The 25,358-nt window shown below is 36.6% G+C and overlaps 1 protein-coding gene across 5 annotated transcripts in view; it reads left to right on the top strand.

The window, feature by feature from the left end:
• Positions 1-25,358, top strand: part of TRPS1 (transcriptional repressor GATA binding 1) — a 274,945-nt gene that overhangs the window by 236,140 nt on the left and 13,447 nt on the right. For 4 of the 5 annotated variants that reach the window (XM_019552096.1, XM_019552079.1, XM_019552071.1 and 1 more), the window contains one exon: positions 24,730-24,852. The exons of the other annotated variant lie outside the window; for it this stretch is intronic. In XM_019552096.1, coding sequence (XP_019407641.1) covers positions 24,730-24,852 — 123 coding nt within the window. The remainder of the gene's footprint in view (positions 1-24,729; positions 24,853-25,358) is intronic. 5 annotated transcript variants of the gene reach the window in all.

Below are 25,358 nucleotides of genomic sequence, written 5' to 3'. Positions count from 1 at the left end.
TTTTTTTTTTTTTGATTTTTTTTTTTTTGCTATGGAGGTGGCATCACAACTTTCCCTATGCAGAAGCAAAATAATATCATGGGAAAGAACATATCTAGATAATCAGAAAGCAGTCTGGAAAAGAAGGAAACCTGTAACTCTTGAAAATCCAGCTTCTAAAACTGTCATGAAAAGCCTTACAAAAGTTGCTTCATTAAGAGTCTAAAGGCATTTTCTTTCAGTGATTTTTTTTCAAGTGATATTATGAATGCCAATATAATGAATGATTCAAAAACTTAAGAGCAACTAACTTTTTTAAAAACCTCTTTGTTTCAACATCCTATCAAACATCAGACAAAAACTATCTTGGTTTAAAATGCAATAGTGATAAGAAACTACGATGTATCTAAAGTTTATAAATGCTGTAATGTGCTGCTGTGGAAGCAAAGAAATAGACATGGTGAAGGGTCACAATGGTTTCCCATCATACTGTATTTTCCATAATGGTATGATATTCAGCGTGGTTTAATATTAAAATATATCTGGTGCCCCTGTAAACTATTGCAGATTCCTCTGGATATTTTATGATTATTTAAAAGAATAATAGTTGGATGAAGCTTCACAATATACACGTTTTGTAAAAAGAAAAGGGTTCCTAAGGTACCAGAGGAAAACTAAATGTGTTGCTGTTTACAGTACTTTAGTGATTTTTTTTCCTTGAAATTGAAATACCTAGTGTTTTAAAATACTGTGTATCAACCATAATGAAAGTTGTGAAAAATAAGATTTACCATATCTTTCCAATATAGTTCTATTGAAATAACAATAGTATAGTAGTCTAAGAGAAGTGGATATTTTTGGTATGGTCTTTTGAGCACTTTTTCACTTAAATGCAGTAGGAAAGAACAACATTTTATTAAGTATTCACACACACTGTGTATGTATTTGCAGTAAACATTTATAGAAGACGTATTGTTATGTGTTTTCTGCTGGAGGTCAGTCTTGTAAAAGAATAGTCTAGAATAGACTTACTTGGTCCATGTGTTGTCCATTTGCCTGTCAGCAATAGTTTTGACAGAAAAAAAACGGGTTTTGAGCGACTGCTGGTCTGTCTTAAGGTATGGTAATGAGGCTAATTAGAAGAGATGAGAGCTGAACTGGATATGTGAAGGCAATTATCCGTGAAACTTTTGTCATGCTTTATCAGATCTCTCTCTCTATTTTTGGCATTTGTCGATGATACCAGGAAAAGAATGCATGTATTTGAAGGGATGTGTATTTTAGATGAGCACTTAGAAAAACAATAAGGTAGAGGAAAAATTAAATGAGAACATCTCATTATTAAACTGTACAACTTAATGATTTTGTTTTAAGTAGGAAACAATCTTGCTTGTGGTATTCTTGTGAGTTGAATGTACATACATTAAGGAGGTTGTTTTTTTATAGCAATGAACCTACTAGACAACTATATCTTTCTTTTTTTTATGTGTATACTCTTGTGTTTGCTCCTTTCATGTTAAGAAAAGTCGTAGCAAGTTAGTTATTTAGCATAGTTGAAAGGAGAATACTAGAAGAAGCACGAAAAACATGAAAAGAAAATGAGAAGAGACTTGATTTTAAATGAACAAGGAAGCTGGGAATTTCTAATTTCTGTTTTCAGAAGGTTAGTATGTCTAACTTTGAAACCACATCTTACACCAACCAGTGAAAACTGATTAGAAAAGAAGTACTAAACACAGCAAATGAAAACCAGGTGTTGCAAGTCTTGATGAATCTGTGCATATAATCCACAAGAAAAGAAGGTGACAAATGAAACAAGTACATTAAGGAACCCCTAACCAGGCTCAATTATTATGCCGTCTACAAACTTCACACATTTTTTATGTCCGAGAGAATAAGTAGCCCATCCAAAGTTCTATATATTTTACTGCCACTACAGTTTAGACAAAAAATGGTCTTTTTAAGAAATAATAGTTTTAAAAAGCAACCTACACACAAGAAGAGATGGTCAATAGCTTCTTCTTAAAAGAAAGCTAGATTGTTATTTACATGTTCTTAATAAACTTGCAAATTTCATTTAGCCCCCAAGTAAATGTGCTTATAGCATCATCTTACTATGACCAAATTGTCTTCTATTTAATATTAAAGCTGGCCTAAGAGCAATGCTAGGGATACTCTTGTAAACGAATGTTTAATAATGAACAGTACGTATGGCTCAAATAATTTTCCACTGACTACGTTTTTTCCAGCAATGTTTGTGAGGACGTATGAATTGTCATGATTTTTAATCATTCCTCTCCTCCATTGTTTAATCTTGTTTGTTTATTTTTTAAAAGTAATAAAATATCATTTCACATTCATAATGCTAGCAGAACTGCAGCTGGCACCTGAAATTCAAGTAAAACATGTCCGTCTATTGATATTTACTATACCATTTATTATTGCTATTTTTTCTGTACAAATTACCTAATTTTATATAATAGACTTAAAACATAAAAGACCAAATTCTATTCTTTTCTGCCTAGGTAACCCAATTTGTTTTCAGTTATGTAGAAATGACATAGGAGAATTATTCTCACATACTGTTAGTATTGCTTGTACCATAAAAAATATAGGTAACTCCCATATAGAAGCTGGTTTATCATGGTCCTTATTCCAATACATGCAGATGTTTTTAAGTCACAGAGATAGAAGCAGTAGATCAGTGATTTTCAACCAGGGTGCCACAAGATCCTTTCAAGGGTGCTGTGGACTGCCATACCGTGTTCTCTCTGCCAGATGTGCATGAAACATGATTCCCAAGATAAACCCAGAGGGTGTGTGTAGATGAAGCAGGGGCCCTAAGCTGAAGAGGTGGGTTTTAAAAAACACCACTTCAGTTTAGAACTGATGAAACCCCTATGTTGTGCACACACCCCACTGACGTACCTGTCTCTCCGATGGGGAGGGGAGGGCGAGCTGCCAGTGGATGGAGCAGTCCATGGGCTGCAGAGAGGTTGGTGCTTCCCTTCATAGCAGCCTTCCCCCAGGCAGCACCCACCTGCAGGCACCCGGCTCAGGCGGTTCTGGGGGGCACTGCGGCCATGGAGGGAAGCAGTGGGCCCCCTGCAGCTCAGGCAGGGAGGCTTCAGGGGGGAAAGAAAAAAAAAGATCAGAGGCTCGCTGCTTTTCCTGGGCAAAGCCTGCTTTCCTGGGCTGCTGCCAGGCTGCCTGCAGAGCTTCCTACAAAGCCATGGAGCTGCATGGAGCCCAGTGCTTTGTTCCACTTGAAGGAGTTCTAGTTTGCTGCACCGCGAGTCATTTAAGGCACATTATGCCACTGAATTTCCTACAACGGCTGGAATTAATGCGCAATATGCCACCAAAGCATGAAAACATGGACACCATTAAATGGTGCAAAAGCATTTAGCCTACTTTAAAGTGTTGTGCACACATGCTTCTTGTTTCATCTGTACACAGCCAGAGATTTCAAGTAGGAACTTATGGTGTTAAAAACATTCTGAACTGTTGTGGTGGTGTGAGTTGTTTGCACCAGAAAAAATGTTCTGTTATTTTTCTGTTGTCAAAAAAGAAGTGAAAACTAAAAATTGTCATTTTTTGAGAAGAGTGGTGTCTAAAAAGGTTGAGAATCATTGCAGTAGACTATTGCAGACTCTCCTTAAATTCTACTAAGCAGTAAAAATCACTGGAAAGACATCATGTATTCCAGTGGAAAGATTACTGTTGACTCTAGTCGGCATCAGGTGGAAGCCATATCAAAAATAATTTATTGTGGCTCCAGTGTGGCTTTGGGTGCAGATACAAAGAAGGTGGAAGATCATAGCCTATAATTCTTTGGAGCCAAAACCCTACTTGAGGTGTTTCTTAAGGATGAGAATAAGTGCCAGAGAGGTGACAAGTCCATCCTTCTGCAGGAGGAGAAGTAGATTTACTTGACTCAAAAACACTGTGATACATTGTCTCTGTCCTCTTTACTGAACCATTGAGCCTTGAGCCTCTTTACTGAACCTTTACTGAGCATTGTTTGCAACTGTTGTAATTATAAAAATGTGGGAATTTAACCCTTTTGAAGATTTAATATCTTTAAACAGAAAACAACAGTACAGAATTGGCTGCTCTTTATATTGGCTTGTTAGGACAAAATTGGTTTTCCTACTCTAGTAGATTCCATGTTCATGTCTCCATGGTACATTCAACTATTACATACTCATGCATATTCACAGCAGTTATGCAGTTATACATAAAATATTGAGCGGGTGCATCTACACAAGAAATTTACTGTGCAGTTGACTAATTAGCACTACAGTAAATGTTGCATATCTACACGTGCCTCCATACTAGGTTGGAATAAACTAATTTAAAAACTCTGCAGCAGCACACTTGTAGAAGTTGCCATGGCTGGCTGGGGCATGAGGGTGCTTCAGCGCAGGGGCTGCCTGCTGGCTAGGCCTGCACTGAAGCACCCTCATGCCCCAGCCAGCCCCTCTGCAGCATGATTAGCTGGGGGAAGCAGCCTTGGGCTGGCAGGAAAACCTCCCAGGTCTCCTGCCAACCCTGGCTTCTCAGACCTGGCTCAACACGCTGTGCATGAATAAACGCCAGGGGCTATCGCTCTGAAATATACTGCTCCCGGGTGCATGTTCAAACAGTGCACCCGGGAACAATAAACTCTGGAGTAATAACCTCCAGAGTTTATTCAAGTACACTAATAGCACATGTACATGTGCCCATACACTGCTATCATAACTCTGTGTGTTATCAGGAGTCTTCAAATATAAAACCACAGACTTTTACGCAGTAATTAAAAATGGTAGGTCATCTAGTTTAGCTAGAAGGAGAAACTAACTAATATTTCAATACGGTAATATATTTTACCATACTTTCCATACAGTGGTTTATAAATTAAGCCATTTCATTACAATATCATGAATGCTGCAATAAGTATCTAGGGTGCTCACCATGAACTGTGTTACTAATCAAGTGTCATCAAGTGGAATAGTTGTTTTTCATTGCAACCTTAATGATGTTGTAAATGAAAAGTAAATTCTTAAAGTGATGTACCGAGATTTAGTCATACAACTTCCCTTAACATTGATCAAAATCATGTGTCTAAATTTCCAGCACACTAAAAATGTACCCCTTGGGATGATGATTATGCATTGTGTATAGATGTGTGAAAAATCAACCAAAGAGCATGGATTTTATTATTTTCAATTAATTTTTTCTTTTCACAAATTTAGTGCCACCTCTTAGTTTTCACTTCCCTTTTGACTACAGAAAAATAATAGAGCAATTTTTCTCCTGCAAAGAACTCCAACCACCACAGCAGGTCAGAATGTTTTAATACAATTAATTCCTACTTGAAATCTCTGGGTTTATCTTGTGAATTGTATTTGAACACCTAAATTTCATCTTAAAGATTTTACAACACTGGACATTGGAGAGTCATTTACTTGCAAGTCAACAGTTTCAAAATGGCTGAAACTGGTTTAAGATAAACCTGGTTGAATCTCGTATCAGACTTAACTCATTTAGGTCAAATCAGTTTATGAAACTTGTATCCCAGACCCCTTTGTGGTTCAAGTTAAATCAGAGTCCCACAGCATCCCAGCATTTGGCAGCCATAGGCAGGGCTGTACTGTCCGCTCCAGAGAGCAGGGTAGTCCCATCCCTCTGCTCCCTAGCTCACTGGGCTCACTGGCCTCCCTGGGCAAACCCCTGCTGGGGTCTGGGGCCAGGGAGGAGGGTTAAACGTTCATTCCCCTAAGTATGGAGCTGCCCTGCTCTGCTTGCTTAGTGTTGGCTGTGACTGTGGACTACAAATCCCAGAGGCACCTGGAAGCAAGAAAAGGAAGTGATGAGCAACCCTGGAAGGTGCTGCTGCTGTAAGTCTGGACTTCAAATCCCAGAGACCTCAAGGGCAGCAGGAAGAGGATGTGAACACACAGCCCATAGGTGCCAGAGAGCTCTGATGTGTGGTCCCTCAGTTTCTGGCTTGAGCCACTGGAGGCATATGGCTGCATTTCCTAAATCAAAAGTGAATGTCTGATTATTGGTTCCATCTCTGAAGTTTAGATTAACCTGCAAAAACTGAAACAATTCAGCCTTGGCCTTTTTGACTGTCTGTACTTAACCAAGAGGTTTGCCTCATTCACATGAGGTTTAGCCATGCATCCAAACATTGGGATTCTTTTCTCCTTCAAAAATAACTCTTTTCAGGTTGACTATTGCAACTCAGAAATTGTGAAAATAAGGATTAATACCAGAGCTTTTCTGAGTACCAAAGCAAAGCACTATCCTTAGGCTTTCTCTTCCACACATGACTGAATTTCACCCAGTAAAAAAAGTAGTAATAATAGTAATAATAGCAATAACAGTGATTTTTTTTTCATAAAGTAGAAAAGAATTAGTCTTTTTATAAGAGACCAGGGTTTAGGGCTATTTTTAATATTCTCTGGACACCAAAAGACCAGTTTTTCAGAGAAAACCAAGAGCAAGAATTGTATTTCTACTGGCTATTTTTTAACTTTATGGGGAAAGTACTAAAGCACAAAACATTGTTTAAGAAATGCTAGTCTCCTTATAAGCTAAGTATAGACACTAACCTTCCCAGGTTTTCACAGACAGACCTGAATTAGGGGCTATGCCCTGGTGTTCTCAAGGCCTTCAGGAAATGTTGCGCTTGTCCTGAATCTGGAAAAAACTGGTCCTTCCTTAGTATGAAACACTGACCTTCTGCATCTCTTGAAAGGATACAGCACAATGCTACCTGGAACTTCAAAAACACAGCTTCTGGGTTGGGATGTAAAAAATATGGACACCTAATTAGCTTGTCCACAGCACCACTCCATGGTGGCTACGTTAATTAGAACTGGAAATAGCCTGGCCATGGAGGTCTGTGGAGTGTTGAAACTGTGTCCTAGATTTTGCTCCTGGAAAGCTGTTTGTGTTAAAGTTAAGGCATAACTATGCTATGCTTCTACTTAGAAAAAAGAGCCTCAGAGAAAAATATTAAGTTTTCTTGAAAGATCTAACTTGGAATGATAAACGCTGGCTGACTTTAAAAAAAAAAAAAGTATAATGAGACCATTTTTCATTATTTTCATTTAATGGATTTCAAAATAGTTACCTCATAAAATAAATAGTTAAGTTTCCACATTACTTTGCCTTTAATCCATGTATGTCATGCAAATAAATTAATAAAGAATTTTCATATCCTCCAAAGTTTGCACTTATTCTACCACACAGAGACTAGCAAACTGGTAGCAGAGACGACACATTTTGTTTCAGCACACAATAGCAGCTTTACAAAGGTGAAACTTTGCCTCTTACAACTTGTTCATATATTTAATCAAATTAGATCCACAGACATTTTATTAATCCCTATTTTAAGTCCAATCCTGCAAAAATGTATTCATGTTTTTTAACTTTACACACATGAATAGTCTTATGAAAATCAGGGAGATCACTCAGATAATTAATATTCACAATGTGCACCTAATCTTTCATGCTCAAATCCTTACAGTGCCCTCATACAAGTTTCTTCTTACGTTTACTTTATCTCATTAATATTTTCTGTTACTGTCTGGTATTTTAAACCAACATTTTTACAAGTGTTGCTATGTCCTTGGGTGGCTTCAGCAAGACCAGGAAAAAAGATGCATGTCAAAACTTGCTTTTCTGTAGTGAAATTGCAAATGGAGTTTGTCTTAATCGTAGGACCAAACGAAAACAGTTGAAATTACTAAATGGACAAGCCAAGGGTTTGGGTGGTGGGGCTGCAGTTAAAGTAGCACTTTTTTCTTGGCAACAATTAAAAAAAAACTTTTTTTATAAGAAAATCTTCACTCTTTGTGTAAATGTGATCACTCCCTATGATCCTTTTTAGTATATTTGCAGCTGAAACCATCTGAGTGATCTTGTCACCCCTTTTAAAAACCAATATGAAGCCTGCAATACAGGATAATTAAAACAAATCTTGAGTAAACTGTTTCATGTAGATAGAAGTTTGATGGTTGGATATATAAAAAATTGTAACCAGATGTTTTGCAGAAGCCATGGTAGTTTAAAGATCATGAGCTTTCTTTTTTCTTTTTTCTTTTTTTTTTTTGTATGAAGCAAAAATATTCTAATTGAAGTTGTCAGCAGGAGTGAGACTAATATGCCTGTATTTGATTAAATAATAGTTTATTTAACATTTAGTGTGGCCTAAAATTGGCTGAGACCGAAGCAAGGAAACTTTTTCCTTTTAAGAGTTTTTATTTAAATAAAGTGAAAAATAAACCGTAGTTAAATATTAATGCTTTGTTTTGAAATTGGCAACCATTATTATATTATCTATCAACTGTTGTATCTCGGGTTTGAGCCCTGAGTTGTTTTTAGCACCCACGTTTCCTTCATCCTCTTTCATTGATTGCTTAATTGATTGAAGAATAGAAAAAGTGAAAAGACTGAATGTAGTGTGTAATTTTTTAAAGTATTTATTAAGTATTGAAATCTAGGAGAAGTTAAAGTACAACCCAAGCATTATGTCCTTTCTTTCCTCTCCTGTGGAACACTCAGAAATTTGTGAAACATTATAAGGAGTTTTTGTGTATAACAAAAGTGATGATATGGATAAAAAAATACCAGAATATACAGTGATATGCAACAGCTTTTCTGGGAAACAGCATATTGGATGGCAGAGCCAATACAAATGTAGAGGTAAAGCAGTTTGTAAGACTCCCATACTGTTTGGTAAATATAGACTGCATCAACTAAAAATAGCTCTATGTCTCCATGAATAGATGAATTAACATGCAGGATCTCTTAAGGCCAGATTTTAACACCTTTATTCCATTTTATCCTTCCCACTAATTTCAAAAAAAGTCTGGTGCTAAGGAAGTAGAGTTAAAGGAGTAACCATCATTAACATCCATTAGAAGTGTTGCCCCCCCAGCCTCATATTATAGTTGTTTTGGTCCTTAATTACTAAAAGCATAGGGAAACTCTAGGTCCGTATATTACATTGGGTTAAAAATAAAATGCATATGGGTGAGTAAATTCCAGTGTGTGTGTGTGTGTGTGTGTGTGTGTGTGTAAATATATAACATGTACCTTATTTACATAAATACAAGATGAATGCATATTGGCATGGAGAAAAAAGCTCACTTGTCTTATAAACTCAACTGTACATTGGCATGTAGGAAAAAGCTTCCTTGTCTTATAATTACATACAATGAAATCTTACTAAATCCATTGTCTGTCATTAAAGTGCTGCCAAATGCAGCATGTGCTTAGCAATGGAAATGAGGTTGATTAAATGCAGTCAACACTGAGCAACATTATCCAACCCATGGCCCACATTGAGCAAACGTGCTGATGGGAACCTTCCACCAAAATAGGTTAGCATAGCCCATCTGAATAAGACACATGGTGGTGACAATTAAGTGTAGTCTTTCTCACCACTGACTCTTTTTCAAGTCATAGTAAGCCATGACATGGCGTACAATTGACCCAGAATCCCTTTGTTGGCCCATCTCTCAGCCTGGTTCATATGATTAGTGTGTCCTCACCCTCTGTGAGATGAAGCCAGATCAGGTTGCCTGTGTCTCATCTTCATATACGTTTTTGGAGGATTCCAGGACTCATGACATGAAGTTCCAGTCTTGAGTGGGGGTAGTTAGCATATGGACTGTTTGCAGGGGATGGGGGGGGGAGTACACATACACACTGAGCAGTGCTGAGTTGTGGGGTTACCATGGTTTGAAATACTTTTGACTTTGGTGAGGCCCAGCCCAGTGAACTGTGTGGTAAATCACGAGCCTTTGGCTTTGGACCAATATGCCTTACCTAGCAGGTGAGATACCACAATCAAAAAGGTGGTTTGACCCCTGCGATTTTCTCAGAACAATTCTCCCACGGTGAGACCTATCCATTACACTCTAGGCAGACTGACCCCCCTGAGTTTCCCCAAATACGGTTAACTTGGCTGCACCATTTTGTGGCAGTGGGGGACCTGTGTCCATACTTCCCCCATGGCTTGCTCAGCCTTTTGACTAGGAGCAAGTGAAACTAGGGGGCATCTGAACCCCAAGGTCCCCGAGTTTGGGGCTTGCACACAGAATGCCTGCTATGGATTTGGAGAGTATCCAAAGCCCAGGACTGAAGGATACTTGCCTGGTGGTAGAGCCACACACACAGATTTGAAGCATTGAGCTCTGCTCAGTTGAAATTTGAAACTTGACTATTGGCCTTGGCCCAATAGGATTCAGAACTGGTTTGTAAGTAGTTGCCAAAGTGCTACTCAAAAGTGTATGTATAGAGCACCTATGCTACCACATTCAGTACTTTCAGTGCATGAATTCTGGATAAGCTAAGTGCATGGGTAGTATATGAAAAATGCTACAGCCAAGCTTAATTTCAGGGTACTTGGTTTAAAATTTCCTCCTCACTTCCATGAGCTCTGGGAGAGCAGGGTCTGACAATAAGGAGGGAGAGGGGACTGCCGGGGGAAAAAGTTGGGGAAAAGCAGAAAGCAAAGGGTTACCTGACCCTCTAGATTTATTTTCCCTGTTGTAACAATGGGAGGGGGACAAATTCAAGGCAAACCTCTAATAATCAGATTCTATACTTGGGATATTATAATAATTTAAAAATTTTCCATATATAGAATCTAATTATGGGGGTCATCTTATAATCAGGGCTGTCTTCTATTTGAGTAAATATGGTATATTAATGCTTCAAAATCAAGTGAAGATTTTCTTTAATTAAATTGACACTAAAAGGATACATTAAAATGTCCAGGTCAAGTTGCCTATAATATGCCAATAATTAGGACAGAAGGCCAAGTTTTTTAGGCAGACTACTATATTCTATAAGCAATTTGTGAGACCATTTTATTACATGATCGTTATTCACTTAACAGTTCTAGAGAAAATTAGGTTATTAGCTTTGAGTTTTAATTTGTAACGCAGTCCTGAGGAACCATCTACTATAGAAATTAAGGACTCAAGAGTACTAGTATTTTATCCCTTTATGTTGAAACAGGAGGACATGACTCAGGAAACAGAATATACTTTATTTTTTCAGTCAGTCCCTGCCTCCCCCTGCAAGTTTGGGGCCAGATTTTGTCCTTTTCTGTAAACCACACAGTTCCACAGAAGTCTGTTGTTACACTGAATATGTCCTTATTGGTCAGCGATAGGAATTTTGAGTATTACTTCTCAGATATTTAGCTTATCTCATCCTCACAAATGGATTAGTTTAAAAAATGACTTTTTAAAACACAACTTTGTTGCATCCATGCATTATCAGTGAATAGATTATTATAAACAAGAGCTACAAGTAAGTATTGTCCTTGTATCATGCTGTGTCCAAAAGCATGACTAAGAAGGTCAAGGAGGCTAGATATTTCTAGATAGTATTGGCCTTCCCTACAATCATCTCAAAACCCTGCATATGGAGTGAAACATTTGTCACTGCCATGACCTTGCACTGACACTTGGTTGGGACTACAACATTATCCATAAGTTTTCACAGTCACGTTCATTTTTTTCTGACTGTCCATGAAAGTGTATGAATCTAGCAACACAGACAATATTTCGTTATAGACTAGTTATAGGGTATATGGAGCTTTCCCCCCCACTTTCTCATCCCTGAAATGGCTCATTTGGCGAAGATTAGCAGTGATGGACCTTGTTCTCCAGAAGAAAATTCTGAGGTTATTGACTGAATATCAGTCTTGTAAGTTCTAAATTTTTTCCTTTCCTATGTACCTCCTCTGTCTGCCAAGAGGATATCAACAGGTGTTAAACATGCAGAAGGGGAGAGTAAATTTTGTTATTCACAGCTAAGAAAGCCCGAGTGAAATTTTAATAGAAAATTCCAAAGAGGATCAGAGCCACTACATTAATAAAACAGAAATGATTTTGAATGCACATTCTTAAAAATAAATTGCATTCATTTCAAACTGGCATTTCTAAGCCTACCGGTAATAGCTATGACCTGGCTGTGGGGGGTGACACTGACATCAGCCACTGGGAGTCCTAAGAAACTGTAAACTGTTCCCATACCTGTGTGCAAACCATAGCCGAGTAGCCTAGTGACCTGGTGAGGGAACTGAGACTGAAAAACGCATATTACATTCTAAACTCGACTCTGCCATTTTTGCATTCTGTGGTTTTGGACATGTTATCTGCTCTCACCATGGCTGCTTCTTCAGCTGTAAAATGGATGCAGTAATAGTCACCTTGATGAAAGCTAATTAGAGTGCAATGAATCTTTTAGCAAGATCACTGAAAGCTGGCATTGCTGCCTCGGTAACTTCATTTAAACAGTTTTAGTGCTACCTCAGAGGATGTGAAGAATACATTAGGGAGAGAGCTTACATTGTATGTCGATTTCTCACTTTCCTGCTGATTTCCGTGAATATCACCTTTCCACTCCTTTGATTGTTCCCCCCAAAAAATCTGATTACTTTGAGACTATGTGGGTAAATTTTCTCCTATACATACAGAACTCACAATGGAAAATAACTCACTATATCTTATATTTGGCTCCCATTCTGCTGGTGTCAAACTAATGCCATATGATGCGAATGATGACTGCTGCCACCAGTACAGTCACAATGCCAATTTGAATTAAAAACAATAGTCTCTCTGCAGTGCTGTCTGTATGTGGTAAAAAGTGATTTTGACCATGTGAACTTTGTAACCGCTGCCTTGAATGGGTTATGGGAACTTTCCTTTAAAGTTAAAGATAGCAATTAGGCTAAAGAAACTGGGATTATAGTTGCCTGAGAAGGAAATAAAATATCACTGAATCGCAGGTTGGTTTACATGTGTCTATGCATGTGTACATAAAAAAAATATTCTGGATGTATTGTATTCCAGTTTATAGACCAGTGCCAGGGCAAAAAAACCCACTGTATGGATATATGACCAAGATTAATATTTTCCAGTATGCTGTAGGGCTGTCAAATTTGGTGGCTTCTGCTGTTAATTATGTTCCTGGATAACTAGTTCAGGATGAGTCGAGCCACATTAGAAAACAAGCCTGAACAATGTTATCTGTGCAGGACCAAACTTGATGGAGAATCTAGGCTTTTTCCCTCACAACAGTAACCACTAGCACTTTCTTCTTTGTTGTGGTTTTTGCACAGGCCTATTAAGTCTAATATCACATGGCAAACACCATTTTCATTCTTTGCCCTACATTATGTCATAGGTTTGAAGCATCTTCAGTATGAGTCAGTTTTGAATTAACATCTTTATGGAGCACAGTCTATTGAACTAGAAATCCACATGCCCACTTCAATTTTAAATGGCCAACGCATCCGGTGTCATGAACGGAGTCTGGCAAAGATCTTCAGGGATCTTAAGATCATAGGAAAGTAGACCTGGAAGGGACTGCATGTGGTCATCTCATCCAGTTTCCTGCTCAAGGCAGGATCATCCCTGATTAAGCCATCCCAGTCAAGCGTCCACCTAACCTGCTCTTGAAACTTTGTAGGGCTGGAGATGCCACAACTTCTCTAGGTGACCTACCCCAGTGCTTGACTACTCTTATAGTCAGAAAGTTCTTCCTAATCTCCAACCTGAATTTCCTTTGCTTCAGTTTGAGACCATTGCTGCAAGTCCTACCACCACAGAGAAAATCCTGCCTCTATCATTTTCATAATTACCCTTCAACTATTTAAATACTGTTACCAAATCCCCCCTCAGTCTTGTCTTCACCATTTCTTTATTTGTTTCAAAGTCTTGGCTTATTTACAGACGGGATATTTTCAGTGTATGATACTTTACCTACGGTGATAATCTCCAAAATGTAGGAAATTATCATTTTACCTTATTGTTTTTTTTAAGACACAAGTCCCTAAATTAATCCATGTATGCAAGAAAACTGAAGGCATATAGAATTTAATATGAAACATAGATGGACACTGTAGTTGATATAAAACTTGTATTTTATAATTTATTAATCTTTTCCTAATTTTTCTCAAATTATTTGTTATTGAACATAGAGGGAAAAAATAACTTGTAAAAAAATTAGCACCCATGTTTTTCTATTGATTAAAAGATGGAGTGGAAATGAATTCCAATCCTGGTCAAGTTCTAGCATTTTTATAAATTTTACTTTTAAGACTAAGCTCAAGAAGAAAAATCCTTTTAAACAAAGTTCAAGTTAAAAAAAGGCAAATTTAATTATATAAAATTGTATGGCAGGCACAACTGTAAAAAATAAAACAGAAATTATCACTAGCGTACTCTTTTACTAACCAATGTGACTCGTTTATTTCAGGATATCTGCTATTATTTCTTTAGATTAATCTAAAGAAGTATAAGTGTTCTGGTCAAACCTTATTGTGTAAAAAAAAATAAAAATAAAAAAAAAATCCAACAAGAAAAAAATCTTTTCTGTTCCCAAAAGTGAGGATCCCTGGATGTAGTAAAGACGGTCATTCTTAATGTAATCACTAAGATATGTCTGTGCCATATTGTCTTATTATCTTGATACATTTGACATGGATTGTATTAAATGAAAACGGCCACTATAAAAGACTTTTCAATATTTACCACACCGTGGTAACTGGGATACCACAGTTCCTCCCTAGGCTTACAATAGGAAATAACTGGTAATCATGTGGTATTGGTTGGCAAATGTTTTTTTTTAATGGAAACTACTGTAGCAAGAACACTTAACAAGGTCTGCAAAGTGTCAAAATTAATGGTCAGACTCCTGTTGACTTCGCTGAGCTTTGGGTCATGTCCTGATATGAGCCATTCATGTGGGAGACATAAAACTGAAGATACGGGTCCTTCAACTCCTCTAGAAGTGTATATGGTAGAATTGCTCATGCAAGGCTTTTGTTGTGGTGATTTTTGTTAGAAAGAGATTACATACTTTAAAATTAAACATGTTGAATGGAAAAGTATAGATTTTAGGAGGAACAAAGGGTAGGTAAACAAATCACTCCCATTGTGGACACCGTTGTGCCCCAGCTGTGGACTGCTCCCAGCAGCACTGCTCCCAGCAGTGGACACAAAACTGGTTTTTGTGTATATTCCAAGTCTTCCTTGCTATCTTAAAGCATTCATTTAAAAATAGGCCTATGGAAGGGTACTGTGATATTCGAAAGCTTGTTTATGTCAATACCAACTTTACAGTTAGCTTAATAAAAGATAACACCCACAAGAATTCTTGCCTTTAAAAAACAGGGTCAGTTATAAAGGGGTACTTTAGGTAACCTTTTCAGAAAGTAAAATTATAAATATTTGGTATTTAATTTACAAAGAAAGGATAATATTTGGGAAAGTGTATAACTGAAAGCTAAGTCCCATAAAAGGCAATTGGAATAAGGCTTCTAAGTCACTTTTGAAATTTTTTACTCGTTAGGAGCTTTTCCGTCTCTGGGTTTGGCAGCTTTCAGCTGAAACTGACAAATGAGAGTTCCTACTTTCAGCTGCTGGCTCTCTGATCCATTTATCTATAAACGGAGATCAGAAGAACTTTAATAAGGTGAGGCAGTGTTTTAAAATATCTTGGGTTTTTTTTTCCTCCCTTAAAATTTACTTTTACCCCTCTGATTTCAATGGAAGTAGGATTCAGACAGCAGTAGCCGAGATTCAGGAACTCCAACAGCTTTGCATGTGAAACTCTTGCTGCAGATTAGCACTTTTGCAGGATTGGGACCTTCAATGACTATTGCATGTGAATTTAGACATTGGTTCTCAGCTGAGCTCTGCAAATGTCTGCTGGCTTCTACTGCTTTAATTTTAGGGGATATTTAAAGAAATAAGGACATATTTTTCTTCCACTTCTGTGGGTTCATTTGCCAGATATAATTATTTCATGAGACAAATACGTTAAAGGAACTTAGCATATATTCCTAAGCACGAATTCTTAAATGCTGCAGTGTAAAATTGGGTATCTATTTCTACTTTAAGCACCTAAATAAAAGGTTGGAGAAAGCTATGCATCTAAGAAAGTCAGTTCTTATACATAAGTGTCTAGTTATTGATTTAGATTCTTAGACACCCAACTTTGAATACTTTGGCCTTATGCCAAAGAAGTTACAGTTAAAAGGATTTCCAGTTTTCATGGTCTCTCTCCAGTATTTCTAGGAATAATTCTGATCGTGTTTTCTTCAGCTACTGTTCAGAAACAATTTAGTCACTGCTTAATTTGGTTTTTAATTTTTTTTTTTTAATTATGAAATTAAAAATAGGATGTGCATTTTCTGTAGATTTTGCTTAGGTAGTAGTTTCATGCTGTAACAGCCCCTTTTTTTTTGTCTGAAAAGGAGCAATAGTCTGTATCAACCAAAGCCTGGTTCTTAGGCAGCCGTTTAGAAAAAGAAATTGTTGCATGATTCTGTTTCATCAAATCATTAGTGGGGAGAGGTTTATGGTCATTAATTAATGCTAAGAAGCAAAGAGTATATAAACATTTCCAGTCACTCACACTTTATTCCTTATGTATCCTATTCTAACCTACTGGATGTTTTATACTTGGAATACTATTTATCGTGCAACAAACTATATTTCTTTTATTATCTACTGCTCCTTTAAAGCATTCCTTTAAAAATGGTTTCAATATTCTGTTTGAGTTGATTTTAAAATGTGTAAAAATGCCTAGCCAAAATATATAGAGGTTTTTTCACAACAGTTGCTGAACTACTGATAAAATTTAATTTGGTGCTAGTGATACAGATGTGGTGGAGAGATTGTGAGATACTTGTGGGTAGTTCTGCTGTGGTATGTGTTACGCTGCAGTGAAGAAAATAAGGAACACAAATTTAACAGGACCTTAGTACTACTCCTTGTGTGAGTACTCTGGCAGAGACAGTGTGTTACCTTGCGTTGATATGTGCACGATGGGGATGAAAATAGAACTACACTTTGGGAAAACAAAGACAATCAGCGCTTTCTTCTTGAGCAGCTGCAGCCAGTTTCACTAATGGAAGTGCAAGAGCAGAAACTGGCAGCACAAGGTATGTGTTCGTTTTTACAGATGGCAATGCAGACAAGTTGGTAATTGAAAAGGAAGTCATGTACGTGAGCTATTTGATGGAGGACAGCCTATTACAGTACTTTCCTGTGTAATTGACTCGGGTGAGTTATTGAAAAAGGAATTTTTTTCCTCATGAATAGATTTCAGTTATTACAAAATGACATCATTATTGTTAAGGAAATTCAGGGATCCAGGTTATGATATTTTTTATTAGTGTTATTAAACTTTTAAAAATTCAATTTACATTAGCTGACATAGAGGACTGTACCCTAGTGGCAAAGAATGTGGCAAAATATAGCAGGAGGAATCCCATATCATACGTTAAATAGTTGTAGTTTAGTGTACTCAAAGATATTTAGGGATGGTCAGCAGCTTGCAGGATCAGAGTTTGAAATCCAGTTAATGACATTGTTAAGAGATTGCTTTTGTTTAAAGTGAGAATTCTTTTTAGCCATAAATTAATCTGTTCACTCTCCCTCTAGGCTGTCCAAACATGTTTCAAATTGAAAGTACCTCTCATTTCTTATCAATAGAAATACTGTCATTACTATTGCAATTATAGTTGTACTTACAGGCCCCAGTGAGGAATCTCAGTCACATTGTGTTTGGCACTGCACTCACATATACTTAAAATATATGTACACATATACTTAGCAAAAGAACATATGTTCTGTTACAACACTATATCTTGGGGAAAACTAGGGAATTGTAATATATCTCTGATGCCAGTGACTGAGGGATATACTACAAACTACAGAATTTTGCAGATTAGTACCTAAATGGGAAAACAATTAAAATGCAAGTTTTATATATCACAAAGTGTGTTGTTATGATTACTTATGCAATAGTATAGCCATAGATTGCTCTTAGGTGGTGATTAAATAATGATTGTTTCCTGACGGTGAAGCTTTGATTCTGATTGACTGATGCTGTGCATCTTCCAGCCTGCAGCTCAAGACTAGTTGTATCGTGACAGGGAAAACAATAAACAGAGGGTAGGGAATTGGTATGGATGAAGCTAGAACCCATCTTTTATTGTGTATTTATTTTGTTAGTTTATTTCCGTGGCAAATGCTCTCTAGTTAGAACAGGAACAAAATCCTAGTCCTGAAGCAATGTGTGTGTGTGTGCGCGCGCGCGTTTTTAATAAGAAAAAGGAATGGCTGCAATTTTTTCAATTAATAAAGTGCCGTTATATCTAGAAAAGCCTTGCAAAACATAATATAACCAGTTCACAGACAACATTTACTCATCTGCTACTTTTGCTGATGAAAAAAATGACTAGTTTTACTCATGCATCAAAATATTTCCTTTCAGTAAGGACTGAGAGACTAGAATTTTGAAAGGCTGCCCTAATATATTTTTAATGTCTAATATTTCTGTATACTTTAGTTGAATTTTGCTTTTTCCTAAAAAGTTTTTCTGTTGTTAAAAGTTGTAGTTGGCAGTACAGTAGATATTATGAAAAGTAAGAAGTTGTTATATCATTATTTCTGATAATTTGTATACAAAATATGTATGCAATATTAACTTTCTCTTAGAATTTCCTCCCCCTCCCAAAACACACATCTTCACAATGTATCAGTCTAATGTTTTGTTCTAAGAAAAGAGATAACATATTTGAGGAGTTTTTGATTGCCACATGAAATTGATTTGGGAAGGCAGCCAATAATTGTTAAGTAAGGTTGAAGGTTTTCCATTTGAAGATACTGTTTTAGGGTCTTGTCTTTTTGAAAAATTATCTTCTGATTTTTTTGCAGGGAGGGGATGAAAGTGTTGATTAAGCACATTCAGAAAACTTTGTAAAGCTGTGCACTGAGTTTTCAGCTAAAATATATTACAGCTAATTCCAATTCCACTCTGCAAGCGAAATAGAAGGGCATGTAGCCCAGGAATCAAAATCAACACTGCTGCTCAGGATTCAAGTCTTAATTAGATTTAGGGTCTTGAATGAAAGAGACGTCACTTGGGGAAAGAACAACTTATAAATGGAATGAGCTGAATGACTTGAAATTGGAACATAAGATTCCTCGTATTTTGATCAGTCCACACATGTTCTTCCCTAAAAAGCTGTGCAGTTTGTTGTATTACCCTTCTTTGCTCAAAGATCAAAGGATAATCATAGGTCAGTCAAGCTTCTTACAACTAGTTATCTCCTCAGAGGCCAAAGGCATGGAGAGTTCCCACCCTCTCTTTTCAAGTGATTGTCCGTATCTTACGAAAGAACCATCCAGAGCCAATATTCAGCTTTGTCTTTTGATTTTGTATGCATGCTGATATTACCTGATGTGCTTCATGCTGTCTTGAGAAATAGGTCAGATAGGCACTCATGACTGTTTAACTCAGTTGATTAGTGTGGTGCTAATAATACTGTGATTGCAGGTTTGATGCCAGTATGGGACCCTTCCTGCCTAAGGCAGGGGGTTAAATGAGGTCCCCTCCAGCCCTACTTCTATATGATCCTGATACGCTAATTCTGCGGCAGTATTTATGATTTCTGTGTGTTCCAAAGCCACGACTCCTGTTTGTTTCACTAGCAGCAGAATAGAAAGGCCTGAGATGTCAAAGAATCCCATTTGGGTGTCATGCTAGCATTGTTATGTCATTAGGAAGTGGAAAGTAATCAGCAAAAAAGACAAGTTTTATAGTGTCCGAGAACCAAGAGGTGTGATGTAAGAATAATGTCTGGCCGCTGCCTGTGGAGTTTTTTCAAGTTTTTAAAAGCATCCTCTGATATGAGATTTGAAAGCAGGATGTCTTTGGCACCAAAATATTGTCAGCACCCTTGCTTAAGCTAGCTAGTTCTTAAGCAGGATTTTTGGCTATGTTGTTATTATATATATTTTCTTTTGCCAGGTCCCATGGAAATAACTGCCATTTGGGTTATATTTGTTTAAAAATATAAAGCATAGTGCCCCTTCCAGTTGCAAAGCTTTACTCATGTAAAGTGTACTAGATGCCATATTTTTTATTAGGAAGTACTTTCTCTCTCTCTTTCATATATATATATTTCTTTTCAAAGAAATTATATATAAATAATTCTTTTCAAAAGAAAGATCTGATCCTGAAAACATGCCTAGGGAAAGGAGGTTGTGATGGGATGAGTTTCTATTTATTAAAAATCACTGATAATAAGCTCTGTTTTAAATAAAATACTGAAAACTGAAAAATGGCTTAAGGAGTTTAAAAAACATTTTGGGGGCATTCAGGCTTAGCAACATGTATACCAAGTTTCAGGCTGATTCAATTTGAAACGGTCAAGATATGAAACCATAAAAAATGTAAGTAAATACTCTGCATATCAAGGGCTGTTATGCAATTACACGGTTTCAGTATGGTTCTTATTGAGAGAAAACGGTTAGAAGAGAGATCTACTATGCATGTTTGGTAACTAATTATAAACTTTTATTGTTTAATTTTTTAAAATTCAATAAATTTGCTGCATGTCTTGCTGCTCTGCAAACTGTAAGGCTCCCCCTACAACCTCCCCCTAACCAAGCTAAGTGCCTTTTGCCGCAGATTTTCAAAAATGTATCAGAAATCCTGATGGTTTTTTTTTTTTTTTTCATTTTTGGCCAATCTCCAAATTATAAACAGCTGAACTAATTTGAATAAAGTTTTCAGTACAAAAAGGTACATCTGGGCTGACAAAATTGTGTGCCAAGTTTCAGCCCAATGTGACTTGAGACAACCATGATATTAAACACCCAAATCTAAGAATTGGAATGGAAACAGAGACAGACTCTTAACTATAGTGGCCCCTTCAGGATTTGTGATTATAATATAGTGGTTATAAGGATCCAGATGATTAAAGATTGACTTCATAGAAACATATTTTAGTTATTTAAATCTCTTTGGCTTTTTCTCCCAAGGATGTACAGGAAATTTATATGGATAACTCCAATTAGTGTTAGTGGCATTGATCAGAGACTTTAGACCCTTTTATCTGTGGTTCTTATCCTCTTATTATGTTATATCAATGTATTTTTTGTGCAGATATTCTGGATATGATAGTGTGTGTTCTTGCAAACAAAAGGCAAAAAAGCCCTGCAACAAATTTATGTTAATTACTGGAAGAACCTATTTCCAGTAAAGCACTTAAGTTTAAACTTAGTCTTAATGCTTACATTTTATTGGAGTAAAGGGCCTTAAGTATTTATGTATATTCTTTGCTGACTAGACAGATGTAAGCGAGATTTACTTAACTGGTACGATGATGACTGCTGCTTAGTAAAGAACATAAAAAAAAATCTTTTTTATTATATTTTTCTATGTTCTTTACTAAGAGGCAGTCATCATCGTACCAGTTAAGTAAATCTTGCTTACAACTGTCTATTATTATTATTTTGCAGTTGTCTCTCATAATTACTAACACCAGAGTGGGTCCATCTGTAAAGTACAAATAGTTTTTTAAAGTAGATTAAAAACTTTTACAAATTAAAAATGTTGATAATATTGTCTGGATGTTAGCTTTAAGAAAACTTATAAATTCAACAAAATTTATAGGAAAAAATAAGAGTATAGATTTAGTATTTTATTAAAAGACTATTTTGGGGGGGAGAAGAAAAGCAACATAGCAATGTTGCTTCTAGGTAAGCAAACTCAGGCCTATAAAAATAGTCACCTTGATTTCTTACACTCATAAACATGGTACCTTGGTTATATTTTGAGATGAACGTCTGCACTGTGGTTATACAGAGAACTGGGAATCAGACATTTTGAGACTGAGTCTGCCACAGTCTTTCTGTGTGACCTCAAATCCATTTAAAAGTCTTTGTGCCTTAATTTACACAATATATTTTTTAAAATGGAATAATAGTACTGACTTGCTTTACAGGGTTATTGTGAGGTTAAATTGATCAATGTTTCTATAACACACAGGGATCCTCAGGTGGAAAAAGTATCACCTCTGATACTTCACCATTATCTATCAATGACCTCATGTGATATAATGGTAACATATCAAGAACTTAAGTGAAATGATGGCAGTAGTTGGGTTTGCAGAGCAGTATATGATGTGTACATTCACATGTTGTATTAATTTTCATACAAGGCATGCAGATGAATCTCTTGCATTATTCTGGATATCTCAACATGCATACATACATACATGCATATATATAGAGAGAGGAAGAGAATAAGTCATAAAAACTAAATAAAGCAGAATCACATCAGCTATGTGTGTGTGTTTGTGTGTGTATAGATTGTAAAATTATAGATATACAAAGTAAGCACTAACATAGTTGATGTGATTCTACTTTATTTAGTTTTTGTGACTTATTTTAAATGAACCAGTATGTCGCAATTCATTGAGTTGTAATTCATGTCTCAGTAGGACCTTCCTTCTTTATTCAAATGAACTATTACTCTTTTCAGTAATGCTCTGCTATAGTTAAATCATCAATCTGAACAAAAAATTGAAGTGTGATTGACACACGGTGTCATACATGCGAAAAGATGGCACGGATCTAGTTTATCCTCTGTTCTAATAATATATATTATTTAAAGTCCTGCATGATTTTAGTAAAGAACATTTTTCTGCATACAAGCATTAAGCGCACAGCCATAAAAGAGTGGAAAGACTTACTCAGAGAAGACTCCACCCTCTTAAACGTACCACACCAGAAACTCTTCGGTTGAAAAACAAAAAATAGAAATGGAAGGGAGTAGTTCTGCAATTGAGTCTGAATCTTGGCCATATAAAGTCATTTCCATTTGGAAATACCTAACCCTTCACAGGGACGAAATTGGGTTTAGTTTAGTGAAGCTTTTATTAAGCTCTGAGGAAAATATTTCAGCAGCCAGGTGACGTTTTGCAAGGATGACTTGGCTGGGTAGCAACAAAAAGCATGAGAAATTTTGGTTATTTATTAGCTGAATATTCATTCCAACTTGAATTTCATTTAATAAATGCATTTACACAAGTTAGGCATTTGCTGAAGGCCGTTGTTCACTGTTAGGTGCCGCTTTCATCTAGATAGAGAAAAAATGTACTATATTCCTAATTATGATTTTGGGGGTTGGTGTAAGAAGATGAGAGAGAGATTATCTTGATGACAATCTAGATTTTATTATATCACTTCAAAGCAATGCAACCTGCTATACTAATGAAATCGTGTTCTTTTTTAAAAGAGCAATTGTTAGCCTGACTTTGTGCTCACTAAAAACATTTCCCCAATCTTGTTAAATTATTGCACTCATTTGAGATTTTTATGGCTGTGCATCTTACCAGGCCTCGTTTCTTTACGTTTCATTCATTTTCCTTGTATTGATGATTAATGGAGGATGTCGAACGTTAGAGTGAGCAGGCATCAGCAAATGCAAGATCATAATTAGTTTAGCTGACGAGGGCCTCTGATAGCACTTGCATCTGGATGGAAAAATTACCCTATAGGGAACTGGCTGCTCACCAGGTCTTTTTAGTGATACATTGTGAAACACCCGATGAATCAAATGCCCTTTCAATGCCAAGAAAGTGTTCCAGTCTTGAAGCCAAAATTATGTCTGCAGAAAGCTTTCCATTTGAAATGTATCAGAGTACAATTATAACCATTGTATTTTTTTGGCATGAATACTACTCTCCTACAGTACAGACTAAAGTTAAATACATTACTTAAATTTTATGAAACCTTGAAATTTTGACTTATAGTGTTAGTAATTTTTAATCTATAATGAAATTAGTTTTCACCCAGACTGTTCTCCTACTATACTAGCTTATTCTTATCTGAGTTGAAGAAGATTTGTTCTGGAATACTTTCCTTTACACAAAGAAAGCAGAGTTGAAATTCATAGTTTTTTCAATAAAAGAATTCCATTTCCTGCTTATTATTATTTGTGCCCACAGACACAGCCTGACTTTTGTTTAAATGAGAAGTTTAATGAAATCATTACTGCATAGAAAGAATTTAACGAGCAATACTCATAAACGTGTCTACTTCTAATATTCTTGGATCATTATTAAAGCTGATGAATGCACAGCTCAGTCTGGTTAAAAATCAATTTGTATTTGGGAGAGCTGTGCTGTGCCTTTCTTTCCTTGACAAAAATAAAATAAATAAATCAATCCATTGATGAGACCATGTTGTCTGGGTTTCGGATGAAGTTCAAAAGAGGTCTCATTAGGAATACTGTACTTTTATTTGCTTGGCAGAGGTTACTCCTGCTGCTCAGTGGTCTGTGGGAAATGCATAGCAGTTTATGCAGATCGTAGAGTTAAGTGGAAAAGACTGGAATTGAAAGTTGTGCATTCTGTTAATGAAGTATAAGCTCTGTTACAGGAATTAGTATGAGGTAGATAGAAACTGGAATTAATTAGAAACGGTGCCTTTAGCCTTGTTTTAACTGATCATGTTTTAAAATAGAGCAAACCAAAAAGAAATAATTTGCTGTAGCAGTACGGTGAACAAAACAGGAAAACTTTGCCGAGTCTCTCTGTCAGTTTCTAAAGAGCGTGTTTCAGAATTCACTGTTTAGAAACCGTCATTAAAGGCACAAAACCTAAAGTTCAAAAAGTTAAAGCTGTTATTCTGAAAAGGCTTTGGTGTTTCGCACACCTCATCCATCACTCTAGGGTTAATTATAATGAAAATCAGTGGTGCCTATTAAGCACAATTGAACCTGACCTCATTATGGGCAGTGTGGTTTTATACTGTCATTGTTGCCAGTCTACAGACAAAACTCCTGTGTTGATTTGTCCTAACTCCACAGATCATGTGACTCACCTCTGACCTGTTTTTTTTTTTTCCCTCCCTGTTTCAGAGACGTAGAGGCTCGGGTGTTTTTTGTGCCAATTGCCTGACCACAAAGACCTCTCTCTGGCGAAAGAATGCAAATGGTGGATATGTATGCAATGCGTGTGGCCTCTACCAGAAGCTTCACTCGGTAGGAAGAACTTACTAGTTTGTTCAGGGAAAAAGGGTTATACAGCTAAGCTGAAGCTGGGCAGCCGTAGTCCTGTCTGGTTGTGTGATTAGCACCACTCCCTGGCCTGCAGTTAATTTCCTAACTGGGTTTTTTAGTATGGTCACTTTGGGATCAGATGTGATTCATTATGAAACAAGCTGGGATGCTGTGGGGAGACATGTTTGAGATCACCAGTGATGTATTTAATTATTTTGATACACAACGAGGGAAACTGGTTTATTTTCTGGGAATTTCATTTAAAGGAATACAGTATGTTGTAATGACATTCCCCAAATGTAAATATTCTCATTTTGGTAGGAATCAGTAACAAAAGTTCATAAAATTAGAGATTCTGTATAAAAAATGTCCTTTTCCCATACAAGTATATTTTTCTTCTTTCTCCCCACGAACCTTTCATAGTTATAATGAATTTCTGAAGGTGTATTTTTAATTTTTTTTTTTGACACGGAAAAGCGAGTTCTGTT

This window comes from Crocodylus porosus, unplaced genomic scaffold, assembly GCF_001723895.1.
Source record: "Crocodylus porosus isolate Cpor-Errol unplaced genomic scaffold, CroPor_comp1, whole genome shotgun sequence".
Taxonomy (NCBI): Eukaryota; Metazoa; Chordata; order Crocodylia; family Crocodylidae; genus Crocodylus; species Crocodylus porosus.
Note: the sequence above shows the minus strand (reverse complement) of the source record. Positions and strands in the feature narration are given on the sequence as shown.